General features: G+C 45.2%; 1 protein-coding gene across 1 annotated transcript in view; it reads right to left on the bottom strand.

Moving 5' to 3' along the window:
- ITSN1 (intersectin 1) overlaps positions 1 to 25,576 on the bottom strand; it is a 203,128-nt gene that overhangs the window by 43,788 nt on the left and 133,764 nt on the right. Inside the window, exons 21-29 of the mRNA XM_040980773.1 lie at positions 25,118 to 25,365; positions 22,258 to 22,417; positions 18,746 to 18,951; positions 17,881 to 17,963; positions 13,066 to 13,232; positions 9,771 to 9,816; positions 7,569 to 7,690; positions 3,385 to 3,502; positions 1,241 to 1,432 (exon numbers count right to left, since the gene is read on the bottom strand). Of these exons, the coding sequence (XP_040836707.1) occupies positions 1,241 to 1,432; positions 3,385 to 3,502; positions 7,569 to 7,690; positions 9,771 to 9,816; positions 13,066 to 13,232; positions 17,881 to 17,963; positions 18,746 to 18,951; positions 22,258 to 22,417; positions 25,118 to 25,365 (1,342 nt within the window). The remainder of the gene's footprint in view (positions 1 to 1,240; positions 1,433 to 3,384; positions 3,503 to 7,568; positions 7,691 to 9,770; positions 9,817 to 13,065; positions 13,233 to 17,880; positions 17,964 to 18,745; positions 18,952 to 22,257; positions 22,418 to 25,117; positions 25,366 to 25,576) is intronic.

The raw sequence follows: 25,576 nt of genomic DNA, 5'->3' as shown, positions 1-25,576 counted from the left end.
CTACTGATTTATGGTGTGAAACACAAAATTTAAAAACAAAACAAAACACCAACTCAACCAGATAAATCTGAGACCAAACAAAACAACACAGGTGCTTTCTCACATGGCTACAAGGTCACTGTGCAAAATAAAAATTAATGCAATATGATTAGAGCATCATACAAGGTAATAGCATTTGCCATGGGAAGAACTCATTTCGTATGTACAGGATGTAATACATGCTCAACAAGGTACATCTGATACACACAACACACACAAAACACCTTCTTTTTAATTGGGCTCACTCGACAACAACGGCTTTTAAAACAGATACTCGACTCCTCTGCACTTGGGGGAAGAAACCCCAAACTACACAATTTTGTTGGTAACACTGGACAAAATGAAAGAAATACATCAAGTCTCAGAATTCTGGACATTGGAACAATTTTCAATAGCACATGCAGCATTCCTTGATAGTGGGTCTTTTTGCAAAAACCAAAATAGTAAAGAAGTAATTTACTTAGTCTTTATTAAAAGGCTAAAATGTGTATTTAAAAAATAATTTGAAAACTATTGAAAGCACCTGTGCAAAGGTGGGGGGAAGTCAATTTGAGTAACTAGGAAAGCCACAAAAGGACCCACTACCCTGCGTATTTTTGTAATTTTTGCGTCTGTCTCTGCAAGTAATAACTCAAACATTGCGATCACATGCAACTAGGTAAAATGAGGTAAACTGCTCTGCAGTGAGTTCTTCTACTCAGAAGGCAGTAGGTGATCATGCTGGAAGTCACATGATCAAGGCTGCATCTCCCATCATCCCTCGGGGCAGTGATATGGGATAGTGGGTCTCTTTGAGGACTTTCAAGCCTGAGGGGGGGATGGACAACATAGGATTCCTAGAAAAAGGAGGAAAACAACACATAAGCAAAACAAAACAATGAGCAAAATTCAAGCTAGGAAAATGAGTCAGGCATGTAAACAGCATGGTGCCAAAATGATTAAAAAGAAAAAAATAAAAGGAAAGGGGGAAGGGGGAGGGGGGCATGCTACAGAGGGAATGAAAATTAAAAACCAAAACCAAAAACCAAAATCCCACGAGCTAACGTTTTGCATTACAGAAGGCCTTCAAAGAGACTGTTGCGTATGCAGCAGCGATCTAGCTTTACGTTCTACAAACCAGGCTCGGCAGAAGCAGAGCAATGCTGCATGTTTCACCAGAAGGAACAGAGAGGAGAGGCCACAGAGCCACGAGGGCACTTACATTGCTGGCTCGGGTCCATGTCCGTGGTCAGCTTCACGTAATTGGATGGGAAGAGCCCCACTTGTCCATTCACTTCCCCTTTCCACCAGTCGGGGTCCTCCTTGTTGAGGACGTTGATGATCTGGCCCTTGTTGAAGGCCAGCTCGTCATCGTTCTGTGCCGTGTAGTCGTACATCCCAATCACCTGGCACACTGCGGGAGAGAGGGCTGGGTGAGCAGCTGTGTGCACCGCGGCTGACCTGCAGCTGGCAGATACCCGGGGGTGGACTGTTGGTCATCCTTTCAAAAAAGGATGTGATGAGGTGGAAGTGCCTGGATGGGGCTTCCCCAGTGAGGGCAGTGGAGGAAGGGGAAGGGATTAAAGCCAAGACAGCAGCAACATTTTCACCCTTGGTCTTCAGTGTTTATAATATCTTCCTCTTTTTCATGTTGACTTGTCAGCAAAGAACTCTCAAAGATAACCGAGTGTTTTACTCCAGGGAGCAGTGCAGCTACTTACAACGCTGACTTGGGAGGACTGGCCCGGCGTCCACCCCAAGCCTCGACTGCACGGGGCAGCTGGGATCTGTGGGGACGGCACTGTCACTTTTCTTCCTTCCTTCTCTAAATGGTGGCATGCAATTATAATCTGACCTCCAAATATTCCAAAATCTTCATGATTCTGCTGTATCTTTGCCTTCAAAACTGGTTCAAAGAAAAGTCCCACAATCCAGAACAATTTTTCTCTCAACCTTATAAGGCTGTTCAACTGTTCTCATTTCTGACATTCGCACACCTCGCATAAACGTCTACCCCGTTAGGTCACGGACCCCCATCAATCTTTCTTAACCAAGCCACGTTCAGGCTTTTGCTCCTCTGCAATTAATTCAATCACGTTGGTGAATAGTTTCAGGGACTGTCAGCTGAGGAAGGTGCTGTACGCTGAGCATGCTGGGGACAGCACCAGGTATCCCTAGGGGACACAGCACACTCAGCAGGTACCACATACCTGTACCACCCCCCACCACCACATGAAGCCCTGCCTCCAGCAGAGGCCCAGCCACAGTCAGGATCCAGTCACCAAAGGCTGCCAGGCCTTTGATCTCTTGCCATTGTGTCATTGCAGCCAAGCTTTTCACTTACTTTAAAATAGCTATTTGATAGTTAGAGAGGGAAGAGAGGCAAGCAAAGTGAGAGAGTTTAAGATCCGCTGAGTGGCTGGTTCAGTCCCCAAAGGGCCACAATGGCTGGGGCTGGGCCACATGGAAGCCAAGTGCCAGGAGCTTCTTTCACATCTCCCATGTGAGTGCAGGGACTCAAGGACTTGGGGTCTTTTCCGCTGTTTTCATAGGTATATTCATAGAGTTAGACTGCAAGTGCAGCAGCCGGGACTCAGGTCGGCGCCAAACGGGATACCAGTGTTGTTGGTGGCAGCCCTGTCTGCTACACCACAGCACTGACCCTGTGGCCAAGTCTAACTTACTTGACTGAGGATGTGTAGCACAACATATAACCACAAGGCACTGGAACAAATGTCCATATTTTCTACAAATGCCACCCAAGAATTATTGGCTTAAACACACAGGCTCCCCTCACCCTACTTGGCTCAAATATTACTGAAGCATCTAATTTAGTCTTTAGTCAGAAAACAGCCGAGTAGGTCAGTGCGGGGCTCCGTCCCCCCTCAGCCATCTGGGAAGGCATGCACAACATCCTGTCTGCTCAGTGCACCCCTTCTGTTCACAGTAAATGTCACGGGGCCGACTTTTCAGCTTTCACTGAGCACCACGTCACAACCAGCAGCCCTCCCTGGCCTCCAGCTCAACTTCCTGACCCAGTTAGACCCCAGCCAGTTATTTTTAGGGGTCTTTGTGGCCTTGTGCCCTAGCTGGAATCCCAATTTAAACAGCTGGAAGGAACTCAAGAGAACACTCTGGCTGCAAGGCCCCAGCACACAGGAGACGCTGGGAGGGGAGGCCTGGCCAGGCCTCGGCTGTGCCCAGCAGGGTACAGCTACTTACAGAATGGGACCTTCTGACAGCCACATTCTATGTCACATCAGCTGAGTGTCAGCCCCGGAACAGAGGCACATGGGAAAACCAGGGGAAACCGAGGGGAAACCCCAAAGTGCCAGATGGTCCCCCACAAGGCTGCAGACTCCTTACCTGCAGGTGTTGCAGCTGACTTGGGGGCTTCCGTTGGAGTGATTTTGCTTGTCCCAGGGCTTAGGAGTTTAACATAATTGGCTGGGAACCAGCCTATCTGGCGTTTTTTTCCACGTGCCTAGTGAGAAATTAATTAATTATGTCAACGATGTTACAAAGGCTCATGTTCTTTGATGATACAGTTGGCATTGGGGCATGGCACTTACACAAACTTTACAAAAGAACTAAACTGCAAATGGCATTAGCAGTAACATGATCCCATTATTGTGTCACAAAAACATTCAAACTGTGGCAGATGTGGCTCAGCAGGGTTGGGATTTTTTTTTTTTAATTATATTTTGAGAATCTTTACATAGTTAACTAGGGTAAAAAGGTTCAAGGGCTATAGGAAAGTGGGTATGATTATTATTTCCATATTGTTTTTTGTTTTTGTATGGGATACAGGGTGAGGATCACCAATTCCAGATACTGTTAGATTTCCAGAAGAGAAACTTCTGCCCTCAACTGCTACGGAGTGTGGTTGGTGCCACCTTCACGCACAGGTGTTAGGAATCCTAACGCTGGCTACCAACACCTACTGAATGCTTTTCAATACCCTTTTTTTTTTTATTGTTGTTTACATTGTATTATGTGGTACAGTTTTATAGGCACTGGGGATTCCCCCCACCCCTCCCATACCCCTCCCCCCATGGTGGATTCCTCCACCTTGTTGCATAACCACAGTTCAAGTTCAGTTGAGATTCGTTCCTTGCAAAGACATACCTAGCATAAAGTCTAGCGTCTTATTGTCCAGATAAGTTCAGTGGCCTCTTGAAGAGACCTTCTCTGGTCTGAAGATAGGGCTAACAGAGTAAAGTTAGGGCCTTTGCCAAGCAGTTACATGCGCCTGCATGCTGGGTGTTGCTGCAAAGGGTTAGCACCTGGCACGGAGGAACTTACAACCATACACACACATACACCACCAGCACCACCACAGAATACTACCAGTAACAAGGCTCTGATTTAAAAAAAAGTTGAGTTGGTTGGATAGGGATGGAAGGGAGTCATCTGTACCCCTTTTATAAGATCTGAATTGTAAACCATGTGAATTACCCTTTGCAAAAATAATCAAAAGGAAAACTTTCAAACCCCTTAATCTCTGCCCTCCCACTTGCCCACTTACCAAGGCTCACTCTGGGTACTCTGAACACAGTTTACACATCAAGTTTCACTTCCTTCAGTCAGATGGACTTTATGCCCTTGATTTTGGGACTGAAGCCATGTGTGTAAGCTTCAGCTGTTTGCCCTTGTACATGCCCCCAACAATCCCACCGTTCCCGACCTCTGCAGTTGTAGTGGGCAGCAAAATGCGGGCCCCTTCAATGGGCATCCACACCCAAGTCACGCTGGGCAAAGTGCCAGAACTAGCTGGGCCTGGTGAACCTCGTGCCTTATTGTAAAAACCGTTTGAAAATCATTCTTAAACAGGGTGGTAGAAGCCACTGCCTTCCAGAAGCTGATCTCTTACCTAGCAGAGGTGAGGAATACACCTAGAATGCTAAGCATGAGTATGGGTAATCATGATGGACTAGCAAAGTGGGGCAGGCACAGGGCCACAGTGGAGGGCTGAGACGGCCCCAGGATGATTGCAGAAGTTGATTTAGGAGCCAAGGCAGGAAGGCCTGAGGACATGGGGGTTGTTGGTTGTTCCCACAAACAGACTGGGGTGGAGATGTCACCTAGGAGGGGCTGCTAAGAGAAGAAGGAGCACCAAAGCTCAGGCTGAGGGGTGTTGTCACCCAGGGCTGCAGAGGAACACAGGGCTGGGAAGAACAACAGAACGACACTGGCACACCTGTGGCCAGGGGCTGTGGAGGTGTCTGCTGCCCAGCAGAGGAGTGGAGTGGGTTTCCAGGCCTGCAGAGGGCAGACTCAGAACTGGGAGGTAGGTCATCTCTGGCCAGGACTTCCAACAGGGTTTCCATGACTGCCCATGAGTTCCCCAGGGAAGTTTCATCGGCAGTCACAGCCCTTGCAGGGTGTTTGGTCCACAAAGAACTGGATGTCCAGTTTATTACAGTAGGGCTCTGTTCTTCTTGGCCCAGGGCTGGCCTTAACACATGGTGAACAGAGGACAGCGTGTAACTACATGTTCCTTCTTCCTTCCAAAACCCTTGTTCTCAAGGGTCTCCTTTCCATCGTCAGGACCCCCAACACACAATTTCCTCTCCCATCTCGGGCTCACCTGCTTCGCACACATGCCTGTTCCTAGCCAGGTGAAAGCCAGAAGGTGTGCCATGTTAGTCCATACACACAAAAATGGACACACTGGGCCAGTCAACCAGTCAACCTCCCTCCTAGGGACATTAGGGCTCCCGTGAAGGGGCCACTGCAGACCATTCCTGCACATGCATGGCAGAACCTTCCTGATATCCCCTTGTTCGGCAGCAGGCTTAACTCTTAGGGAGTGAGTGCCCTCCCCCACACCCTGTTGCATGAACCTTCCGGCACGAAGGTCAGAGGGACACATAGGCCCCTAGGGAACACACATGTGAGTAAGCATTGGAGGAGGCTGTCCTGTGTACTGTGCCAGTCCTGTTCACTTGGGAGGCTGAGGGAGGCTGAGGGAGGCTGAGGGGCAAAAAGGAAACCTTTGCTCTTTTGAAGAACCCCTACAGACAGCAAATGTGTAGGTGTTCAATAAAATGGCCTAGGATGCATCCAGAGCCAATGTAAACCTCATGGAGCATTTAAACCATCTCTAGATCAATTACAACGTACATCATTATTATATTTTGCTGTGTAGAAAACGGGAAGTTCAGTAAAGATGCAGATTTTCCCCCCAAAAGATTTTCAATCCAAGTTGGGCTCAATCCACAAATGAGGAACTCTGAGATTCAGAGGGCCCACTGTAATTGCTGAGACAGGAACTTATGAAATGCAGCTGTGATTCAGCAACAATTTCCAAAGTGGCAAGAATAAAACAAAAGCACAGAGCACTCACAGGCCCTTCAGCAGATTCACCTGTTGCTAATATCATCTGCTCCATCACTTGGCGCTCCCTCCCTACCTCCTCCTCAGGATGTTTCTTTCCTGGATTGCTTGGGTACCAGTTTCTGATAACAGCGTTCTTTCCTCCTAAATACGTCAATGTGCATTTCCTAAGACTAGGAACGGTCTCTCCTATAGCCTATAGTGCATTTACCAACCCCAAACAGCACTGACATGCGTACCAAACCTGCATCTAACCCAGTGCCTGCATCTCAGCGTTATCCCTTCTCCCAACACTGCCCTTCCCAGCAGCCCTCCCTCTTCTCCGAGGAGCAAGTCTGGAATCAGACACCGCCATTGCTCGTTCTGTCTCTTTCACTGGCTTTCTACTGCTTCCCTTTGCCCTTTTAATGGACTGCTCTTCACTGTGCAGGGTTTATCTCATGCATCCTGATGATGAAGCTCAAGGTCGGCTTTTCTGGAGAGCGCAGCAGGCAGCTGAGGCATCTGGACGAAAACGATGCACACTTGTCCCCTGGGGTGATCATTCTGATGGTCGCGGTGCTGTCCTGCTCTGTGTCGTAAACTTACGGGCCTCGTCCCATGTAGGCAACAATTCTGCACCACATAGTTACAGGCCTCTTCCCAGAGCCACCGTAAGGCCACGCACATTTTCTAGTCCTATCCAAAACTCCCTCTGAACCTTACAGCCGCTGGTGATCCTAACAGTCATTACTCTGGATGGTTTTACAACAGAGATCTTTTTAAAAAATAGTTTTGGCTTCTGGAAATGAGACTTTCAAGAGTTATCTGGAAAGGCAAAAATGAATAAAAAGCTATGAACACGCACACACACACAGAGGAACTAAGACTATTAGGATGAGCAGATGAGTAAATGTAGGGAAAGCTGCTGCTGCAGGACTCCTGGTGACCCCAGCAAGGAAAGCATCGAATCCACCTGCCATGCCTGTGCGCAGTTCTCACCCTCCCAACACTCGCTCTCTGGACCCAGGATCTGAATGGATGGCTTTTTAGATGTGCTTCTGGCTGCTCAAACCAGGGATGGGAACAGGTTCAGATGATGTGGTATCTTTCGTTATCCAAACACAGGACTTGGGCCATAAGGGACTCACGTACAGGGTAATGGCACAGTGCGTATTCAGCGAGACTGTGCATATTCCAACTTGGTTAGAGAATTTTCAAAAACCACTCACTTGCAGCTCTCCTTCCCACCATCCACCTGGGTTTTTTTTCCGGATCAAAATCAGCTGCCCAGGGGCCAGAGTTAGCTGTTCAGGGCCTGTCGCAGTGTAGGAGGCAATAACCTGAGCGATCTCTGAAAAACAAGATGAAACATCGCGCTGCACTGTGCCAATCAGGACGAGGATACTCCAAGACAAGTTGGCCACTTCCCAACCACCAACTAACATCATTAAAACATGGATGGAGGTGGATTTCTGAATGAGTGAGGCTCTCTGAACCGCCCTGTTCCCATAGCTCTGAGGCAGATGTAGCACCCAAGGGCTCAGCTGTCTTTTCTGCTCAGCACAGCGTTCTGTTCGACTCATTCACCAGCTCTTCTTTCCCCTCCTTGCCCCACTCCCCAACCTTCCTCATAGTAGCATCTAATGATGGTTCAGTGAAGAATGCACTGGAAGCTTTTCCCACTGCCAACTAGAACAGAAAGAGCCATTCCATCTGCCTCATTAATACCATTTTGTGATTTACAGCTTCAGAGATAATTGCCTACCAAAGTGACCATTTTCTTTATGGCTCAAGTCTCAGGAGTGGTTCATGAATATCATGGTATACACCATGACAGCACAAGTTTTCTTCAGACCCTGGACTTGAGAAAGGAGCCTATGCAAAAACAAATAGCTCAGCAGCGAATGAAAACTTCTGAAATTTTGCCGAATATTCAAACTCCCATGGGAAAAAAATCCCAGGAGGACCACAGCTCAGGCTGTGAGCAGCACCGGAAGCCGAGCAGACAGACTCCTCCCTCCTCCTCTGGCCAGACTCTGGGTTATCAGTCGGGACTGCTCTCTCAACTGCTAGGGAAAATCTACCACAAACTGATTCTTCTAAACTTGTTCGCAGCATAATGGCTCCTGAGGGGGAAAAAAAAGCGGAAAGGAAGGAAGCAGAAAGGCCCCATGCTTGGACAGTATTTTTAACTTTGGTGTTCTCGAGCAAGGAAGTTGCAGGCACTGGTCTGTGCTCAGGGCTTAGCCATGTGACACCTGTCGGGATGCTCTGGAGAGCTTGGGGGAAGCAACAAAGCATGGCACTCAGCTTCCCTGTCACCTGGTTTTGACGCCCAGCCCTGGCAGGGAAATGCATGCTGGGAGGAGGACCCTCCTGCAGCACACCAAGGCCTGGGCTCAAATCAGTGTCCTGGTTATGAACCGATGGCCTGCCCCTCAAAGGGGTTGTGCAGCACACTCAGCCAACGGTCAGCCATCAGAGCTTCTGCCACCTCTGGTGGCCCTGTGCGGCTTGCTGGCTTCAGTGCAAAGTCCAGTCAGCCTGAATACATGCCAGAGATTGCTGGAACTTCTGGAGGGACAAACGTTTGAAATATGGAAGACTTAACAGCTAAGACTGAGAGGGCTGATCCGACGCTAGTGGTCTAAGATCTTGGATTCTGACTAAGCTCCTCAATGCCCTGGGCCCTCTCTTTCCTTGTCACGTTATCACAGTGGGAGCCGATTGTCAGACCAACTCTGCCTAGCCCAACAGACTCACAGAGTGTTTCAGCCTGTAATTTTCCCAAGGATGTGTGATAGCAGAAAAAGCAAGTGATCTAGACTCTGGGGTGGGTGGGTGGGAGTGCTGAGCAAACTATTATTTTACAGCTGCCTCTTCCCTTTCTGTGCCACTTCCTAGAAATATATGATTTTGCTTAAATATACTGGAAGGACTTTGAATTTGCAGACAGGACTAGAAGTTTGTCCTTTTAATGGGCACCTGAGGAAACCACTCAGTGACTCCTAAATTCATAGATCTCCCGCAGATGAGATCTGCTCTCATTCCCCTGTCCCCCACTGCTTATGTCCTGGGAGCTGATGTGCGGCCTGGAGAAAAATGGGACTTTTGGAGCCTAACAAGAAGATGCTGAGAAGTGCTGCCCCAGCAGGCACATGCAGCAAGCGGACTGCCCTGTCTGAAGGATGTGTTTAGAACCCAAGGGGCCAAGAGAACATTCTGTCTGCTAATGTTCTTGCTCCCCATATGCGAAGGAGCCAAATATTATAACCAAACATACGCTATTACTGGATGCCAAGGAGTCCACTCAGCCCTGCTTGGGTAATTCTGATTTTCTGTTAGGCTTCTGGCTCGAGTGAACAAATACTGGGTCAACCATCAATGACATTCAAAGCAATGAAAAAGAAACATCAGGGTTGGTAACTTACCAGGTTTTTTTCCCAAACTCCCTGTTTTCCCAGCAGTTCCAGAGCCCTTAAAACAGAGCAAAAGGTCTCATTTGCAAGCTGAAGAGTTCGGGTTATGCAACTTGAGAAAAAAAACGATGAATGATGAAACAGATTTGCTTGAGCCCTTCAACCCATGCACCTTTCCATTCTGGGGAGACATGCTGGACATGGGGTGAGGGTTAGGAAAACACAGGGCAAAATAAACACTTCAGAACATGTGGCTTTTCCTCTTCAAGAGGACAAACAGCCAAGTAGGTGGCACCGGAGGATTCATTTCAGGGGACAAAGGTTTGAACGGTGTATAACACGGGCATATTTTGAACTCGGGTCAAATCGAGCGGGTACTCCATGCTATAAGAACTATCAGTCCATGTCTTTAACACTCATTTCACACTTTCTTTCTAGTTTTTTTTTTTTAAGTTATTTCATGTATTTAAAAAAAGAACACAAAAATATGCAACATCCATGAGCATACCACGTAGAGGCAACACATTAAAACAGTCATATTTCGGGGGTGGCGGCCTGGTCTGGTCACCCACATCCCATTACTGCATGGAGAGCCTGGGTGTGATGTCTGCTTTAGTTCCCGATTCCTGATGTAAACCCTGGGAAACCAGCAGGTGCTAGCAAAGGGTTGAGTCTCTGCCACCCATGTAGAAGACCTGCACTGCACTCCCAGCTCCAGCACTGTGGGCATTTGGGGAAGGGAACCAGTCAGTGGGAGACAACTCTCTCCCTGTCTCTCAAAAAAAAAAAAAATTATATATATTAAAAAAAAAAAAAGAACAGTACAGGGACCACCAAAGCCTCCCACTTCCCTTGTGGCTGTCCTTTGCAGCCTTTCCTTGTAATTTCAAACTGTTTAAACAATGAGATTTCTCCACCCGAGCTGGAAGCTGCAGCCACAGAAGCAGACTACACTTCTTTCCAACTGTTGAGTGTTCCAAAAGTGCTCTGGGGTTGAATTCCTTTCCTGGACACTCACAGAATTTTAAACCAGCTGAGTCAGTGAACAGAAACCACAGGAGGTAGGACAGGGGCCAGAATATAATCAATCGTTACAAAGTGCTTTATTTTGAGTTAATTTTCACCCCTGGGTTCCTATATTGCACTAAATTAACTATTCTGATTAAAATAAAGGTCTTAATCTAAATTACAGATATGGTAAGGAAAACATATCCAATTTATCCGGCAAGAATGCAATTACAACAATGCCTTTACAGAAATTTAATAGTCACTTGCCAAGGAGAAGTTTGGGTTAGCTTTTCATTGATTATACTTCCTTTATTAACAAACAGTTCTACAACACTGGTCTCTCTTGCTATTTTTATAGTTTGTACATTAAATAAGGGAACATTAATAAAATAAGATGCCAAGCGACAAGCTATTTTCTCATTATAGGATTACGCTCCCTATACTTCACATTAGGAAGATTCCATCAGCTTCCATGTGTGTTCCCTTGGAAACACTGCAGACAGCACTAAACACTAGGACTTAGAAAAGCAGGTTCTGTGCAGGCTGTGCCTGGTGGAAAGCTGCCCCAGTCACTGTGATCCGACTCGCTCAACGTGGAGAAGGGCAGTGGCTGAGTTGTCTGTTCTGCTCTCTGAAGCTTTGTATCTTCAGGAGGATACTGAGCTTCTACACTGAACTCTGCATCCAAATGAAAGAAAAGGGCTGATTTTTTGGATTTTGAAAGTTACTTTTACTGAGTAATATAGCTAAATGTTTATCTGAAGCTCTTTTGTGCTGCTGGTTCTCCTGTAGACAGTCATTTAAGACTGTGCTTAAGAAAATACCTTTAGTTTAGCTTATCTTTAAAAAAATCACAGGGTATTTTTTTTAACTTATTGACTTCAGGTGGATATTTTATAGGAAAAAAAAAACCAAGTAATTTGTTAACATAAGAATGCAAGTAATGCTCTTTTATTTTAATGAATCCAAAAGGTGAAGTCATCTCACTCGTGGAAATATAAGTCTGTGAGCTTAGTTTTCAGCACTTTTGCCACTACTTCCCTGAAATAGGGTTTTTACTGCATCGAACTAGCTAGCCTGGAGAGAAGTTGATTCGTCCCTTTCCAGGTCTCCTCAGCCTAACATGCCAGCTCTCTTACAGGGGAAGATTATTTCCAACCAGACCCCTGCCAAACTTGGCAAGGGAAGGCAAACTCGGGCAAACTTACCCAGGGCCATTTCAATAAGTTGCTCTCAAGATCACAGCAAGAAAAAAACCAAAACAACAATCATGACACCCCTTAAAACAAAATAACAAAAACCCTCAAGCAAACAAAAATAATTCCTGGGAACCTCAGGGAACACAGCAGGACAATGGCAGACCTACTGTAGCAAATCTCAAGGTCCAGTCTTGCCTCAACATGGCTATGTGTGCAGGGGCTTAGGATGGGCTCAGTGTACACCCTGCTAAGGGCAGGTAGGGGACAGCAATCACTCGGCTGCTTGCTTTTACTAGGAAAACAGCCTTTTCCCTCTCAGTAGCTAGGCAGTATTACAAGAAAAAGAAAATAACTGTGAATGGACTGGACTTTTTTTTTTTTTAATTAACCAACTCCTGCTAGTTTATTTATGGGCAATAAGTCTGGTAAGTGACTACACTGCTACCCAGCACTTTCCTCCAACTAGGAACATGGCTGCCAGAAGGAGGATTCTCACTCTGTGGTAGGGGCACCCTATGTTATGGAACTTGTAGTACATTTCAAGACCAGTTTATACGCAACTGTACTTTTAGGGCTCGATTTAACAGGAATCATTCCCAATGCGTAAGAATAACAGTATCTGAAATAAATTCAGCACTGGATCAGTGGAGACAAAAAACTTAGCTGAAAGTGTATTAGTATTCTAGATCTCTTTTCCTTCTACTGTATAGAAAAAAAATGTATAAAATTCAGAAACATTCTCGTGTCCACTATTCTGGGGTCCAGCATCACCACAGTACTTAGGTTCACATGGGCAAAATACTGTTGTATATCTTTCCAAACCAGTGACCACCAAGAACTAATCAAGCAGGTTCATTCTAAGTCGCAAGTCAGTGGCATGCAATAATAAAAATTAAACACTGAACAGTATTATCTCAGCTAACAGACCAGCCCATTACATGCAACCTCCACTTAGCCCAGGAAAGTTATGCTGCTGGGAAATCAACTCTTCCCCTTCGGCCCCAAACGACACGTTCTACAAGCCACCTTCGGACATTGTGACTTCCCACCAAGAGAACCATTTCACAGAAAGGGACAGGAAACAGTTAATGTGGGTTTACCTCTGAATCTTTAAGCCTCACATAGTTAGAAGGGAAGACTCCGGACTTGTCGCCCACTGTTCCCGTCCACCAGTCACCATCCTTCTTGGTAACCATAATCACATCCCCTTGCTGAAAGGTTAAATCTCCTTGCTCAGAGCTCTCGTAAGTGTACATGGCAATAAACTCTGGTGGGAAGAAATATTGAGATATGGAGACAGCTTTGGTTGTTTCAAGAAACCCCACACAGCTTTGCAAAAGCAAGTTTGTGAATTAGGAAGTTAGAATAAGACCCATTCAAGAGCAAAGCTAGCCACAGACAAAATAGAGTACTGTACAACATCTTGAGCCCCAATGCAGCACCTCCAGTCAGAGAGATAATTCTTAGAAAGATCTACTAACAGGACAACAAGAAAAACCAAAACAAAACAGAAACAAAAAACATTGGACATAACACCTGTCCACCACTGCGAGCATCCTGTGTGACCCATGACTTGATGTTACAATTTTGTTTTACATGAAAATGGCTTTTATATTTCCACTTTAGGTAACGTTTATGGAGTACAGGGTCAGGGTTCACATGCAGGTCTTGCTGTGCACACCGATTTTCTGTAGTTCAGTTTTGAGAGTACCAAGTCACCACAGATTTGGCACAGATAAAACACATTTTTCATCATTTAAGTGCCTTTCATCATTCATGTCCTATTGTGTCATCTTGTGCAGATGGTAGGATGTTGTCAGAATACAAAATAAAACCTTATTGTTAACAATTGGCATCTTTTTACCATTCAGTGTAGAGACGAGTGGATGGATGATGATGGTAGTATCTATCCAATCCCAGAAAACATCCAGGCCTTTCTCCACAAGTTAAGAAGTCAAATTCTACTTTATTACATTGTACTAGTCATGAAACTTAGTTTTAAACAAAAGAATTAACATTCTTTCATGTCTTGAATTTGAAGAGTGTACCTTCCTTTTAGAATTAAAGCAGAACCCAGGCCCGGTGCGATAGTGTAATGGTTAAGGTCCTCGCCTTGAACGCTGTGGGATCCCATGTGGGTGCCGGTTCTAATCCTGGCTGCTCCACTTCTCTTCCAGCTCCCTGCTTATGGCCTGGGGAAGCAGTCAAGGATGACCCAAAGTCTTGGGATCCTGTACCCACATGGGAGACCTGGAAAGAAGCTCCTGGCTCCTGGCTTTGGATTGGCGCAGCACCGGCCGTTGCTGCCACTTGGGGAGTGAATCATCGGACGGAAAATCTTCCTCTCTGTCTCTCCTCCTCTCTGTACATCAGCCTTTCCAATAAAAAAAAAAATAAACCTTAAAAAAAAAAGAATTAGAACAGAACTTAACATTGCCAAGGCTTAGAACCGAGTTCTACTCAGAAAGGCCACTCAACACAAAATCCCAACACGACAGCAATTACAGGGTGACAGATTTACAAGAGGATCATGTGCTTTCCCACTGCTCTCTGCTTTTTCTTAGGCCTTTGTGTCATTTATTCAACAAGTTCACTTTTATGAAGGAGGTGGGTATTTCTCACGACAGTGTCAGATGGTCCTTAAACACAGATACTGATGTTGAATAGGCAGAAATTTAGAATGGAAATCTCCACGGGCTAATTTTAGGAGACTCTGAAGGAGGTAATGATGCAAACTAAAATAAGCACACACAGAAATAAAACTGCTAACACTGTGCTAACTTGGGCAGCAAGACTTCTGCAAGGGTCCACCTTCAACCTTCCAGAGCTGACCTGCAGCAGCTGCCAAGGCTTAGGCCAAGGCCAGCAGGGGCCACTGGACCCAACAGCACACAAGGTTCCTCCAGACCTGGGAGTGCCAGGAACACACACCTCCAGGTACACTGGAAACATGATTCCCCACAAGGAAATCAAAGCTTGGGGACTTTGAAAAAGGGCACTCTCATTTCCTCGACTCCTCAGTATTCTGAACCTTCTGTTGCTCCCTCTTGCTGTTCTTTAGAGCAACCTGTGACAGACAGGATCCTTGACAATCAACATTTTTTTTTTTCAGTGACTGCTCAACTTAAAAAAAAAAAGCAATTTCCTTTAAAATGGATCCAAAGTTGGAACATCTAAAATGCTTAGGGAACTTTAGAAACATGAACTCTGGAGTTTAGTGCAATGGCTCAATTGCCTACTTCCTCCTTCAGGAGCCGGATCCCATATGGGCGCAGGTTCGTGTCCCGTCTGCTCCATTTGCAATCCAGCTCCTTGCTTGTGGCCTGAGAAAGCAGTGGAGGATGGCTCAGACATGGGATCCTGCACCCATGCGTGAGACCTAGAAGAAGCCTCTGGCTTCTGACTTAGCTCAGCTCTTGGGGAATAAACAAGCAGATGGAAGATACTTCTGCCTTTCCTCTTATATATCTACCTTTCCACTAACAATATAAATGAATCTTCAAAAAAAACCAAACAACCTGTACCTGAACTTAATGCTACAGCATGACAAAAGCAGCAGAGTGGAGGACCACCAGGCCTCACTGCCCATGTGAGGGCTGCTGATGACAATGGAGCCCAACATACAATGAGGGATGGGCCATTTTCCAGAGGACACTGGCCATTTTCAAGCCTGCATTTTCAGGCTACAGCTATTTAACCTGGGTTTACTTTAAATCTGATTCCATTTTGCAGCATGCCTCACTAATATATGTAATCTAATGCAAATTTCTTACTCATGCTCCATAATGCTAGTATTATTTACTAATAATTCTAATACTCATATCATTTCAAAACATGTATTATAGACACCAAGATCAGAATTGAACTTTTTGTTGTCCAATATTACATATATGAAGGATCTTCAAAAAGTCAATGGATTACATGCATTAATGCATAGATTTCAAATGTTTTCCACCAAAATAACCTTCCAGTGTAATTCCATTTTCCATAAACTTTTTGAAATATCATTGTGTGTCTGGTTCGTCTGGGGCCGACTCAGAGTCAAGGCCTCACTATCTGATCCAAAGTAGACTTTCTTCCACACTGCTGTGTGCTGAGAACACTCAGAGCTTTAGGTGGACCTATCATCACAGCACACATCCACTGGGCTTCTGAGGTCCCCGGGCTCACTTCCTCCTTCCAGAGGTGGCTATTAGGCCACTTGCAGAAGAGGAAGCAAAGGCATGGCCAAAAACCTTGGAGCTGTGGGTAGGAGACAAGACACTCACCGAGCGCTCCAGGAAGAACTGACATAACATGCCGAAGCTCAGTTGTTATTGATAGACACCTGTCCGTGGGCACACGGCCTCACCTACTTTGCCTTGGCCTGGTCCTAACCTAACCCTATCCTGGCCTTAACCTTGCCTGACTTTTTTCTCCTAACAAGTATATAAGATCATCACAATCATGAGAGTGTACAAAGGGAACCATGCTAACAGCAAAACCTGGAAGCAACACAAAATTATGTGTCTGTGACGGTGAGATTTTATAGGTGCACCTTCTCAACTAACCAACAGTGGTTTCATCTTGGGCCAGCATTGTGAGACAGTGGGTTAGGCTGCTGCCTGTAGCACTGGCATCCCATAGGAGCACTGGTTCATGTCCCAGCTGCTCCACTTCTTATCCAGCTCCCTCCTACTATGCCTGGAAAAACACTGAAGATTGTTCAATTACTAAGTATTTGGGTGCCAGCTGACCAAGGGAGACCAGGGTGGAGTTTCTGGCTCCTGGCACTGGCCTGGTCTAATCATGACTGTTGAGACCATTTAGAGAGAAAACTAGCAGATGGAAGATCTCTCTTCTTCTCTCCCCGACTTCCTCTAATCCTGCCTTTCAAATTAATAAATCTTAAAGAAAAAAAAACTCTCAAAAAACAATAAGCATTGTAACTCTGGATCTGCAATATCATCAAGCCTTCATCTTTGCAGTCTCCACTGAAACAACCAATAATTCCATTTTTCCTTACACAAAGTTTCTGCAGAATGCAACAAATTTATTATGACAAAAAGTAAAAACTCCATCTCATATAATTCATGCCACAGATCCATGAGAAATTAATGTACATTTGTTAGTTCTGACATCTGTTACCTACAGTGCTCTTGCAGGTGGAAAACATGCCTGATGCAAACAGACGTAATACTTCAATTATTACTGTGATAATGACCATGGTGAACAGAAGAGTCAGGAGATTTTTATCATCAGGGCCTACAATAGTTAGAATTCTTTCCATCTTAAAAACACATAAATAATAATTATAGGTATATACTGGCATCTACAGAATATTTAGGATCATGTTAGTAAGAAGCGGGCAAGAAAGACAGCAACTGGTTAATTGCACAATAAACACTGAAAATTAATTTTCAGACCTAACTAACCAGCTTAGGTGATCTACATGAAAGACAGAAACGGAGTTCTGTTCTCCTGTGGGGCACAGACAGTACCCATGTCACCGTGAGAGCTTTATGGGACTGTGAACTTAGTTCTAGAACAAAACACTGCACCATGTGAGTCAGAACAGACCAGATGACGTTGGGGCAAGCAATCACAATTCAGCTATAAAGATGCTAAGAGAACAGGATTCCTAGTGAACTTCATGGGTCTCTTTCAAACATCAAAGGGCTAATAACCAAACACAATTAGAAAGTGCAGTTTTTAAATCATCAGCGCATCTAATGAGACACTGAAAGTCTCTGTCAAGTATTTGATTTTGTAAACTGCTATGCTTTCATTTTATCTTGAGGAGGCTTTCATTTGCTGACTGCAAGTTAATGTGATTTATTTTAAAATGAAGTCCAAGCTCATATGAAAGATTCGCTGTCCATATCACACCCCACCCTCGCCCCGTCTAAGGGACGGCGTCCGGCCCAGATCCTCACCTTCCCCCGGGGCAGCCGGCTTCGCGGCCGGAGAAGCTACTCTCTTGAGGCTGGCTGGGCTTTCGGAGGACCCAGACTCCATGCTGCAAGGAGGGAACACAACCACATGTTAATTCTGAACTCGACACAGCACAAATGACACTTTTCTCTTGTAAAAAAAACTCTCAGCAATCTCCAGTTCACACAGGCATACTGAGCTAAGACAAGAACCCGGAAGAAAGGGCTATAGAGACAACAATCTAAGCTTCGTTCTTCTGCGGTCCTTTGCCAGCCAAATCTGCATCCTGACCGATTCCGATCACATAATTTCTGCCATTTTTGTCTTCTTAAAGCTCATAATTTCAAAAACTTTATAGAAAATGCCTACTTTTTAAAAAGTGTAAACATGGATCTAAAAAAAATTTTGCATCAATATGAGCTTATTTTTCAATTTTACTTTCCATGAATTTTTTGAAAAATTTTTCCATGGCTAGAATAATTAAACAACCCACCTTTTAAAGTTTTAATTTTATGTCTAGAATGATAACCAAGTGAAAAAGATCATTCACTCTCGCCACGATTTCCCCAAATGCTGTGGGTTTCTAGGTGTGTATACATAGGCATGTCAGTCTGCTATGGCGCTCCACATGAAGCATAAAGAGAAACATAATTTCCCACAAAGGCACCAGAATCCTTCAGGTCTCAAAGCAGAACTTTTCTTTGCCTTATTGGCAAGAGGCTCCTTTTGAATTTCATATTCATAATTAAGTGATCAAGAAGACAGAATACTCCTGCAACTCTTAGCTGTGAATCTTAACTAGTGTAAACACTAATTTCATGTCTAGAATTACTTTCATCAAACAGAAGCAGATAAACACAAAAATACCTTGTAGATTTCCTTATGGGCCCTGAAATGAGTTTCACGTAAGACTTGGGGAACCAACCCTTCTGACCTTGAACTTCTCCAAACCACCACATGTCTTGCTGTTCCAGGACGGTGATGACATCATTTTTGTTAAAATTTAAGTGGTTGTCTTTTTTGGCTCTCCAGGGATACAGGGCTTGTGCTTGCAGCCCTTCCACCTTTTCACCCTTGGGTGGAACAACATAAAGGACCTCTCGTTACACTGTGTTTTGTTACTGGTTGAAGCAGAAGTGCACACCTGCACCTCCTCCCGAAGCTATGGCACACATGGCTACAAAGGAACCTGTCTCAGCTGGTACGATGAGGCACCAGTGCCGGGCTGCTCCCTGGCTCTCACTCGGGCTTTATCGCCAGGGGTGGAGGCAAAAACCTGACGGCCTGCTCACAGAGCCACTGTCCGGACATCCAGAACTCTGCTCAAACAAGTCAAGGGCTCATATTTGGTTGGTTGTATTGGGTCATGTGCCTCTTAAATTTTGATTCTATTTTTACTCTTTAGTTACCCAGGGTACCTCCCCATTTCCACTCTGATCCAGGTTTTCAGCAGAGGATTAAGTCTGGAGTAGAAATATTATGAAATTTCATGAGATGATGGCCTGACCAGTCAGTTAGAGACAGGGACATGGGCCCTGCACTGGATCCTGCTTACTTTAGATCCTTTCAAGAGAAACAGAAATTTGATTTGCATAAATGTATTGTAATTGCCATTTTGTGTATACCTATCTGAAAGACACCATGAGACTGCAAAGCTGAATAAAACACCATTTCTGCCTCACCCCAAAAGCTTAAGGGTGAAGCATTTTATTAACCAAGATGCAATTCAAACAACGGACAGCTTGTGAAACAGCTCATGAGGAAGAAACAGATCAAAACAACCAAGTATATCTCTTGGCATAATGAAATGAGCTACAAAGCAGCTCCAACTGTTCACTATGGGAACTGAGACAAAGCAAGGATGAATTCTGCCTGGGACAATCAGGGAAAATTCCACGGAGGAGGAAGAGAAGGCAGCACGTGAGTTGGGCCTTGAGGGACAAGAAGGACTTTGGTAGCTAAGGCTTCGAAGGAAGGGCACTGCAGGCCGAGGGCACAGCACGGACCAAGGCCTCGAGGTGGCACGCTGCAAAGGGTCTGGAAAGAGGAGCACTCTGCATGGCTGGGCGTGGCCTAGTCTCATGGTGGGGTGTGGCAGTAGGAGATGAGGCTGGAAAGGCAGGGTGAGGCATTGGTTATCCTTTTGAAAACCATTAAAACATCACAAAACATCTAAAAAAACTACAACGTCAATTTCCAATGATGACAGTTAATCCTGAACTCACCTATACTTGCCTTCTGAAGTGATACCGACACTGAGCTGTGATTATGTGAAGTAGGGGATTCACAACAGGTCAAATGGCTCAGCATCCATGAAGAGCCTCAAAAGCCTGCTCTTTATGGGTCCATGCTTTCTGGAAGCTACAAAACCCCTACTGCCTTCCACTTCAGCCCCACCGTCTTCTCAGGCCCCCAGGACTCAAGGAATCTTCTCAGGACTTCAAACACCCTCAGGACCATATATTCCTTTGCTTTCTAATTTTCACTTTTTGTATGGACTTCAGCCCTCATGGCTACTGATGATGACCGTAATTCTCTTGGCCAAGTGTCCTTGCCAACATTCATCGGACCTGGGACCTCAGGAGCCCCAGCCTGGGTCAGAGAGAACATGGGCTCTGGGTTTCAATCCCAGGTCTGTCACTTATTTTGTGAAGCTGAAAAACTGTTTAATCTCTCCAAGCTTTAGTCCCTACATCTGCACGAGAGGAATGCTTGCTAATTAAGCTGGGCAACAGCAGGTTTTATTACTATTATTATTCCTAGTTTCTAACTGTGGAATACTGCCAAGGAAATATAAGTTACAGGTGGTTAAATCTATGCAGGCCATTCTTTTGGTCTTCTTTGTTAGACTCCTAAACCCAATCTACACTCTACAAGTCTCAGGATTCTATCCTTACTGACAATGGTGTCACAGAGCCCAACCTAACTCTGTCCATTTTCTCCTCTCCCATTTCTCTTTACCCTTCCTCAACCCAGAAGAAAATGAATCCTGCCTTATCTTTGCCATACTTTTAATGTATGCCCACCTTACACTACTTAAATTTTCTGATACCTTTCCATACTGATGAGTGGCAAGCCTGGCTTGTACCTTTCCTAACACCCTCCCCTGCATTCTTCTCCTTTTCTCGCCATTGCTTTTGCATCTGCTTTTATCTTACTCTTTCTCAGGTTCCCAAAAATGATCTACTTGCTGTGCTGAACAATCTTCTTTGTCTTGACTGTAGCCCTTAATAAGAGCAACCTGTCACTTTCTGAAAACAACTCCCATCTCTTCATACATTCTTGCCCCCAGACCACCTGCATCACTGAGTCATGTTTAAGGAGCAGGTGGCCTGTGCTGGATGCTGAGCAGACAGAGATGTAAAGGTAAGTAGCACCTCCTTAGGCAGCTCCTCTTCTTCCAGGCCACATGACACACATGAGCCCGTGAAACTGCGCTTTTCTCCCCATATTCTCTCTCCTTGGATGCCTCACATGTGTGCTAGGATCTGCTGGTGTTTTTTGGGGGACAGCTCTCATATACTCATGGAATGCAGAAGCATCCTCTATTTTACTCTCCAGATCCGTGTTCCAGTAGAGCGCCTAGCAGGAGTATCTATATGTCCTGTGTTCACTTTCACTCCTGCCTCTTAACAAGTGATGTTTCTTTCTGTCTTGCTTCTCAGTTCCGGGCCTGGCTCCATTCCTGATGGCTGGTACAGACCCAGTGAACCACCCTGGTAGCTCTTCTCATGCCTTCTGGTTCCAGTTGGGCCCAGGTCTTCCCTTGAGCTCATCAGCTTCACCCGGAAAACTGTATTGCTTCACTCTGTTCTTCCTACATCACCTCCAGCTGACTTTGCTCAGTGTTCCCAGACAGATACTTCCTCCGACTCCCTAACAGCCTTTTAGATGGACATTTGTTGTTTGGTTTAACGGATTTTATTCCTTTAACTTTACTGTATTTATATTGCAAAAAAAAAAAAAGAGAGAGAAATATTGAGAATAAGTGCTTTTACCCTTTTAGCAACAACTATTTTTCCTAAGCAGGATTGATTTCAGAGTTGCCTAGTAAGCTGCGAACAGTCTCTTTCCCAAAGAATAGTCAATGGTCTAGCCAGATGAATTAATATGTTTTTCCATACACACACTTGGGATTTCTGCTTGAAAACCTCTCCTCACAGTTTCTGCCTGATAAGCTAGCCCTCATCATTTGCTGGTGAGGTCCCAATCATTGGGCAGGAGAGGTTCTCTGGTCTCTGAACACTGACCCTTCGCTTGTTTAAGACTCCTGAACTAGATTCCTTGCCATGAGCCATCCTAGATATATCGAAAAACATCGGACTAAAGCCTGCTTCTGACATCAACAGGCATCATGTGGGGCCACCAACTGCCCTTACCTGGCCCAGCACGGGAGATGGGGAGGAGCCGGTGGCTGTAGCTGGAGTAAAGGCTGACCTCTGCCTTAACTGGCCGGCACTAGGAACAGTGAGGGAAGGCTGGGCTGCCCACGCATCCCAGTTATCCGTTTCTGGTTTCTCACTCGCACTGCTGGGCCACCTAGAAGGAAAAGTCCACCGTCAGTGTGTAAGCACTTCCTGAAGCACCGTCTTTTCAACCAGAGTTGAGTGCAAGACAGAGGAAGAGGGTGCTCTGTGAACCCACAGAACATACATACAGCGCTTTCTGAAAATCAGAGAGATGAACAGAGACAGAAAGACCACAATCATCTAGCTCCTGGCTCACTTCCAAATGCTCACAATAGCGGGACTAAGCCAGGCCAAAGGCAGAGGCTCAGAACCCAATCTGGGACTCCCTCGTGGGCCACAGGGACCCAGTAATAGGTACCTTCCAGGTTATAAGCAGCAAACTAGAGGGGAGGAGGGCTTGGGCTTTGGCACAGGTGTTCTGATATGTGATGTAACACAAGCAGGGACACAGAGAATGTGCCGAGTGCCTGCCGCCATTTCTGCAGTGCTCCACGTACAGTTAAACAGCAGGGAGGTGACAAAATCCACTGGGCTTAGGGCTGAGCCTGAGCTGTAACACTGCTAAAAAGCCTGCACTAAAATACAAGTTTTTGACTCTTGACTTTCTTACTGCTAAAGCAGGAATGATATGCTGTCGAAGTGGGTTAATTTTGAAGGACATGCTACAAAGCACTCAAAGACTCTCCCTACATCACAATCATCATCACTATCAGCAATGACAAAAGTTATGAGAACAGGCCAGACAGCAGCTGGGGGTTCCCAGCACCTGATGCCACGGTCACTGGCATGGACGTCCTCATAATCTCAGCGCTCACTTGTTTTTGGATCCTGGAGACAGCTCTAATCTTGTGCTTTTTATAATTTTAGATACACACACCTGTGGGAGGACAGAATCTAAAAACCATCTGCTGTTTACATCTTTGTAAGACACATAAACAAATTTTTAAAATTCCAACAATTGCTCTGTTATAGTGCACATCCTGATTTTTGATCTGGAAAACAAAATATCTGTAATTACAGCAGGAGAACTGTACACCCATACATTTTTTGAGGAAGAGAGTAACAGCAATTTAATCCACAGCAAAACAAAGCCTGGGAAACATGGCATTAGCCCTCTATTTCAGGCTAAGCTTTAGGTCAGAAAGATGGAGCTTTTCAGTCAAGATCAAAGGAGGAACAGACAATTTTTACTTGGAAGTCATGCCAATGGAAGGGCATTGCTTTGCAGAATCAAAGTTTAGACAGGGAGGATCTTCTTTAGAGCTTTCAACCTGTAATACGGAAATGCGAGTATGAAACACTGGCTAGCCATCCACCCTTTCTCCACTTCTTTGTGTCCTTGCTTATTCTCCTTTCTTCCCTCTATTTGTTCCATCTGATACTTCTCCAAAAAGACATCTTCATTCCTTGCCTTGAATTTGTTTCTGCCAAAAGATGATTAGATTTGAAGAGTTTTTTTAAGCACTTCTCGCTCAAATTGCTTTTACTGTCACAATGGTTTCACATAGTTTTAGACAGTGGCTTGCAAAATGGGTAAAGCTACCACCTAGGCACTGGCATCCCATCCTGGCTGCATCACATCAGATCCAGGTTCCTGCTAATGCTCCTGGGAAGGCAGCAGAAGATGGCCCAACTCCCTGGGTGCCTGCCATCTAGTGCGGGAGATGCGGAAGAAGATACAGGCTCCTAGGCCTCGGTCTGGTCCTATCTCAGATGGCAGCCATTTGGGGCGTCAGCTAGGAGAGAGAATATTTCTCCCTCCTTGTCTCCCCCAATCTCTCTTGTAGCTCTGTCTTTCAAATAAATAAAATAAATCTTGAAAACTAACAGAAAAACCCAGTTTCAGACAACTGCACATCTAGATCATAGCCCTATAACTGGAAAGACTAGCATTTCAAATCTGTTCCCTTGCTGTTCTGCTAAATGCCATTTCCTGATGACCAAGGGAGAGAAATCACAGTGCCCAAGGACACATATCTCTTCACTGTACATTTGCACAAGATTAACCAAAGCAGAAAGCCTGAAAGGAAACAGCTTTCTAGCTTACTCAAAACCACATGACTGAATCCAGTTTCTGCCCAGAACAACCGTACTATTTAAAAGCATGTAGGAAATGACTTGGAATATTTGCTAACAGACACGGATGTCAAAACAGATGATAGTGTTCCCTTGGTATCCATGGAGAGAGCGATTCCAGGCCACCCATTGATTGTGCAATCTGCAGAAGCTCATGTAGTGCTTATACACCACACACACACATTCTCTCGTATGCCTCAGATTCTTTCTAGATTACTTAGATCAGAATGCTTAAAAAAAATAAGCGCTATGGAAATAGTAGCTAGGCTGCATCATCTAGGGACTAATGACATGAGGAAAGCCTGCATGTGTTCAGCAGCAACATTTTCTTCCCCTGACTATTTTGGATCAGCAGTTGGTTGGTTTCACAGACGAGGAGGACCAACTGGGGAAGGAAACTGTGTTTCTCCATTTCTTTCAGAAGAATGAAAGACACAGATCAACCATGGAATGAAACAAGATCACAGAGTTTATTCTGTGCTGCAGTAAACCACAGTTGGGCAGTGGTACTGGTAGAATCCATTTCGAGAATTTAATACCCAATTTGCCAGGAAATCAGCAACAGCAGGGAAAATGGAAACAAGGCAGCTCCCTCAACACAAAGAAACAGCCCAATGCTCAAGAAACACCAAGAGGAAAAGCAATGTCTCAACTGATACCGAAAAACCATCAGGTATAGCATATGTGCACATACGTGGAGCTGAAGTCGGCCCAGTTGTTGGGGGTGCTGGAGGGCTCGGAAGAGGCTGTTACTGCAGGAGCAGGGGTTTCACGCAAAGCCAGTTTTGGGGCAGGGGCAGATGTCATATCAGTTACTGGTTTGGCTGCCGTGGGAACCTCGTTTTCTGGAATTTTCTCTGCATAGTTTGCCGGGAACCATCCTGTCTTTCCTTTCAGTTCTCCTCCAAGCCATCCCGGCTCTCCAGTTTGGCTTTCATCCACCTGTGGGAAAGTCACAGCATTTAAGTGGAACTGAATCAAACTCTGAACACGCCAGACACATACCACAACAAAGCCCAGAGCCTCTGCCCTGTTGTGACCGACACAAAGCACAGAAATGTCTCCATCCTTGTCTAAGAGTCTGGAAAAATGGTCTCTATACATTACCGTGGGAAAATAGCAGGCCTAACAATTCAAGCTTTAACTTTTTTTT

Source organism: Ochotona curzoniae, unplaced genomic scaffold (genome assembly GCF_017591425.1).
Source record: "Ochotona curzoniae isolate NIBS_2020 unplaced genomic scaffold, NIBS_Ocur_1.0 contig_3498, whole genome shotgun sequence".
Classification (NCBI taxonomy): Eukaryota; Metazoa; Chordata; class Mammalia; order Lagomorpha; family Ochotonidae; genus Ochotona; species Ochotona curzoniae.
Note: the sequence above shows the minus strand (reverse complement) of the source record. Positions and strands in the feature narration are given on the sequence as shown.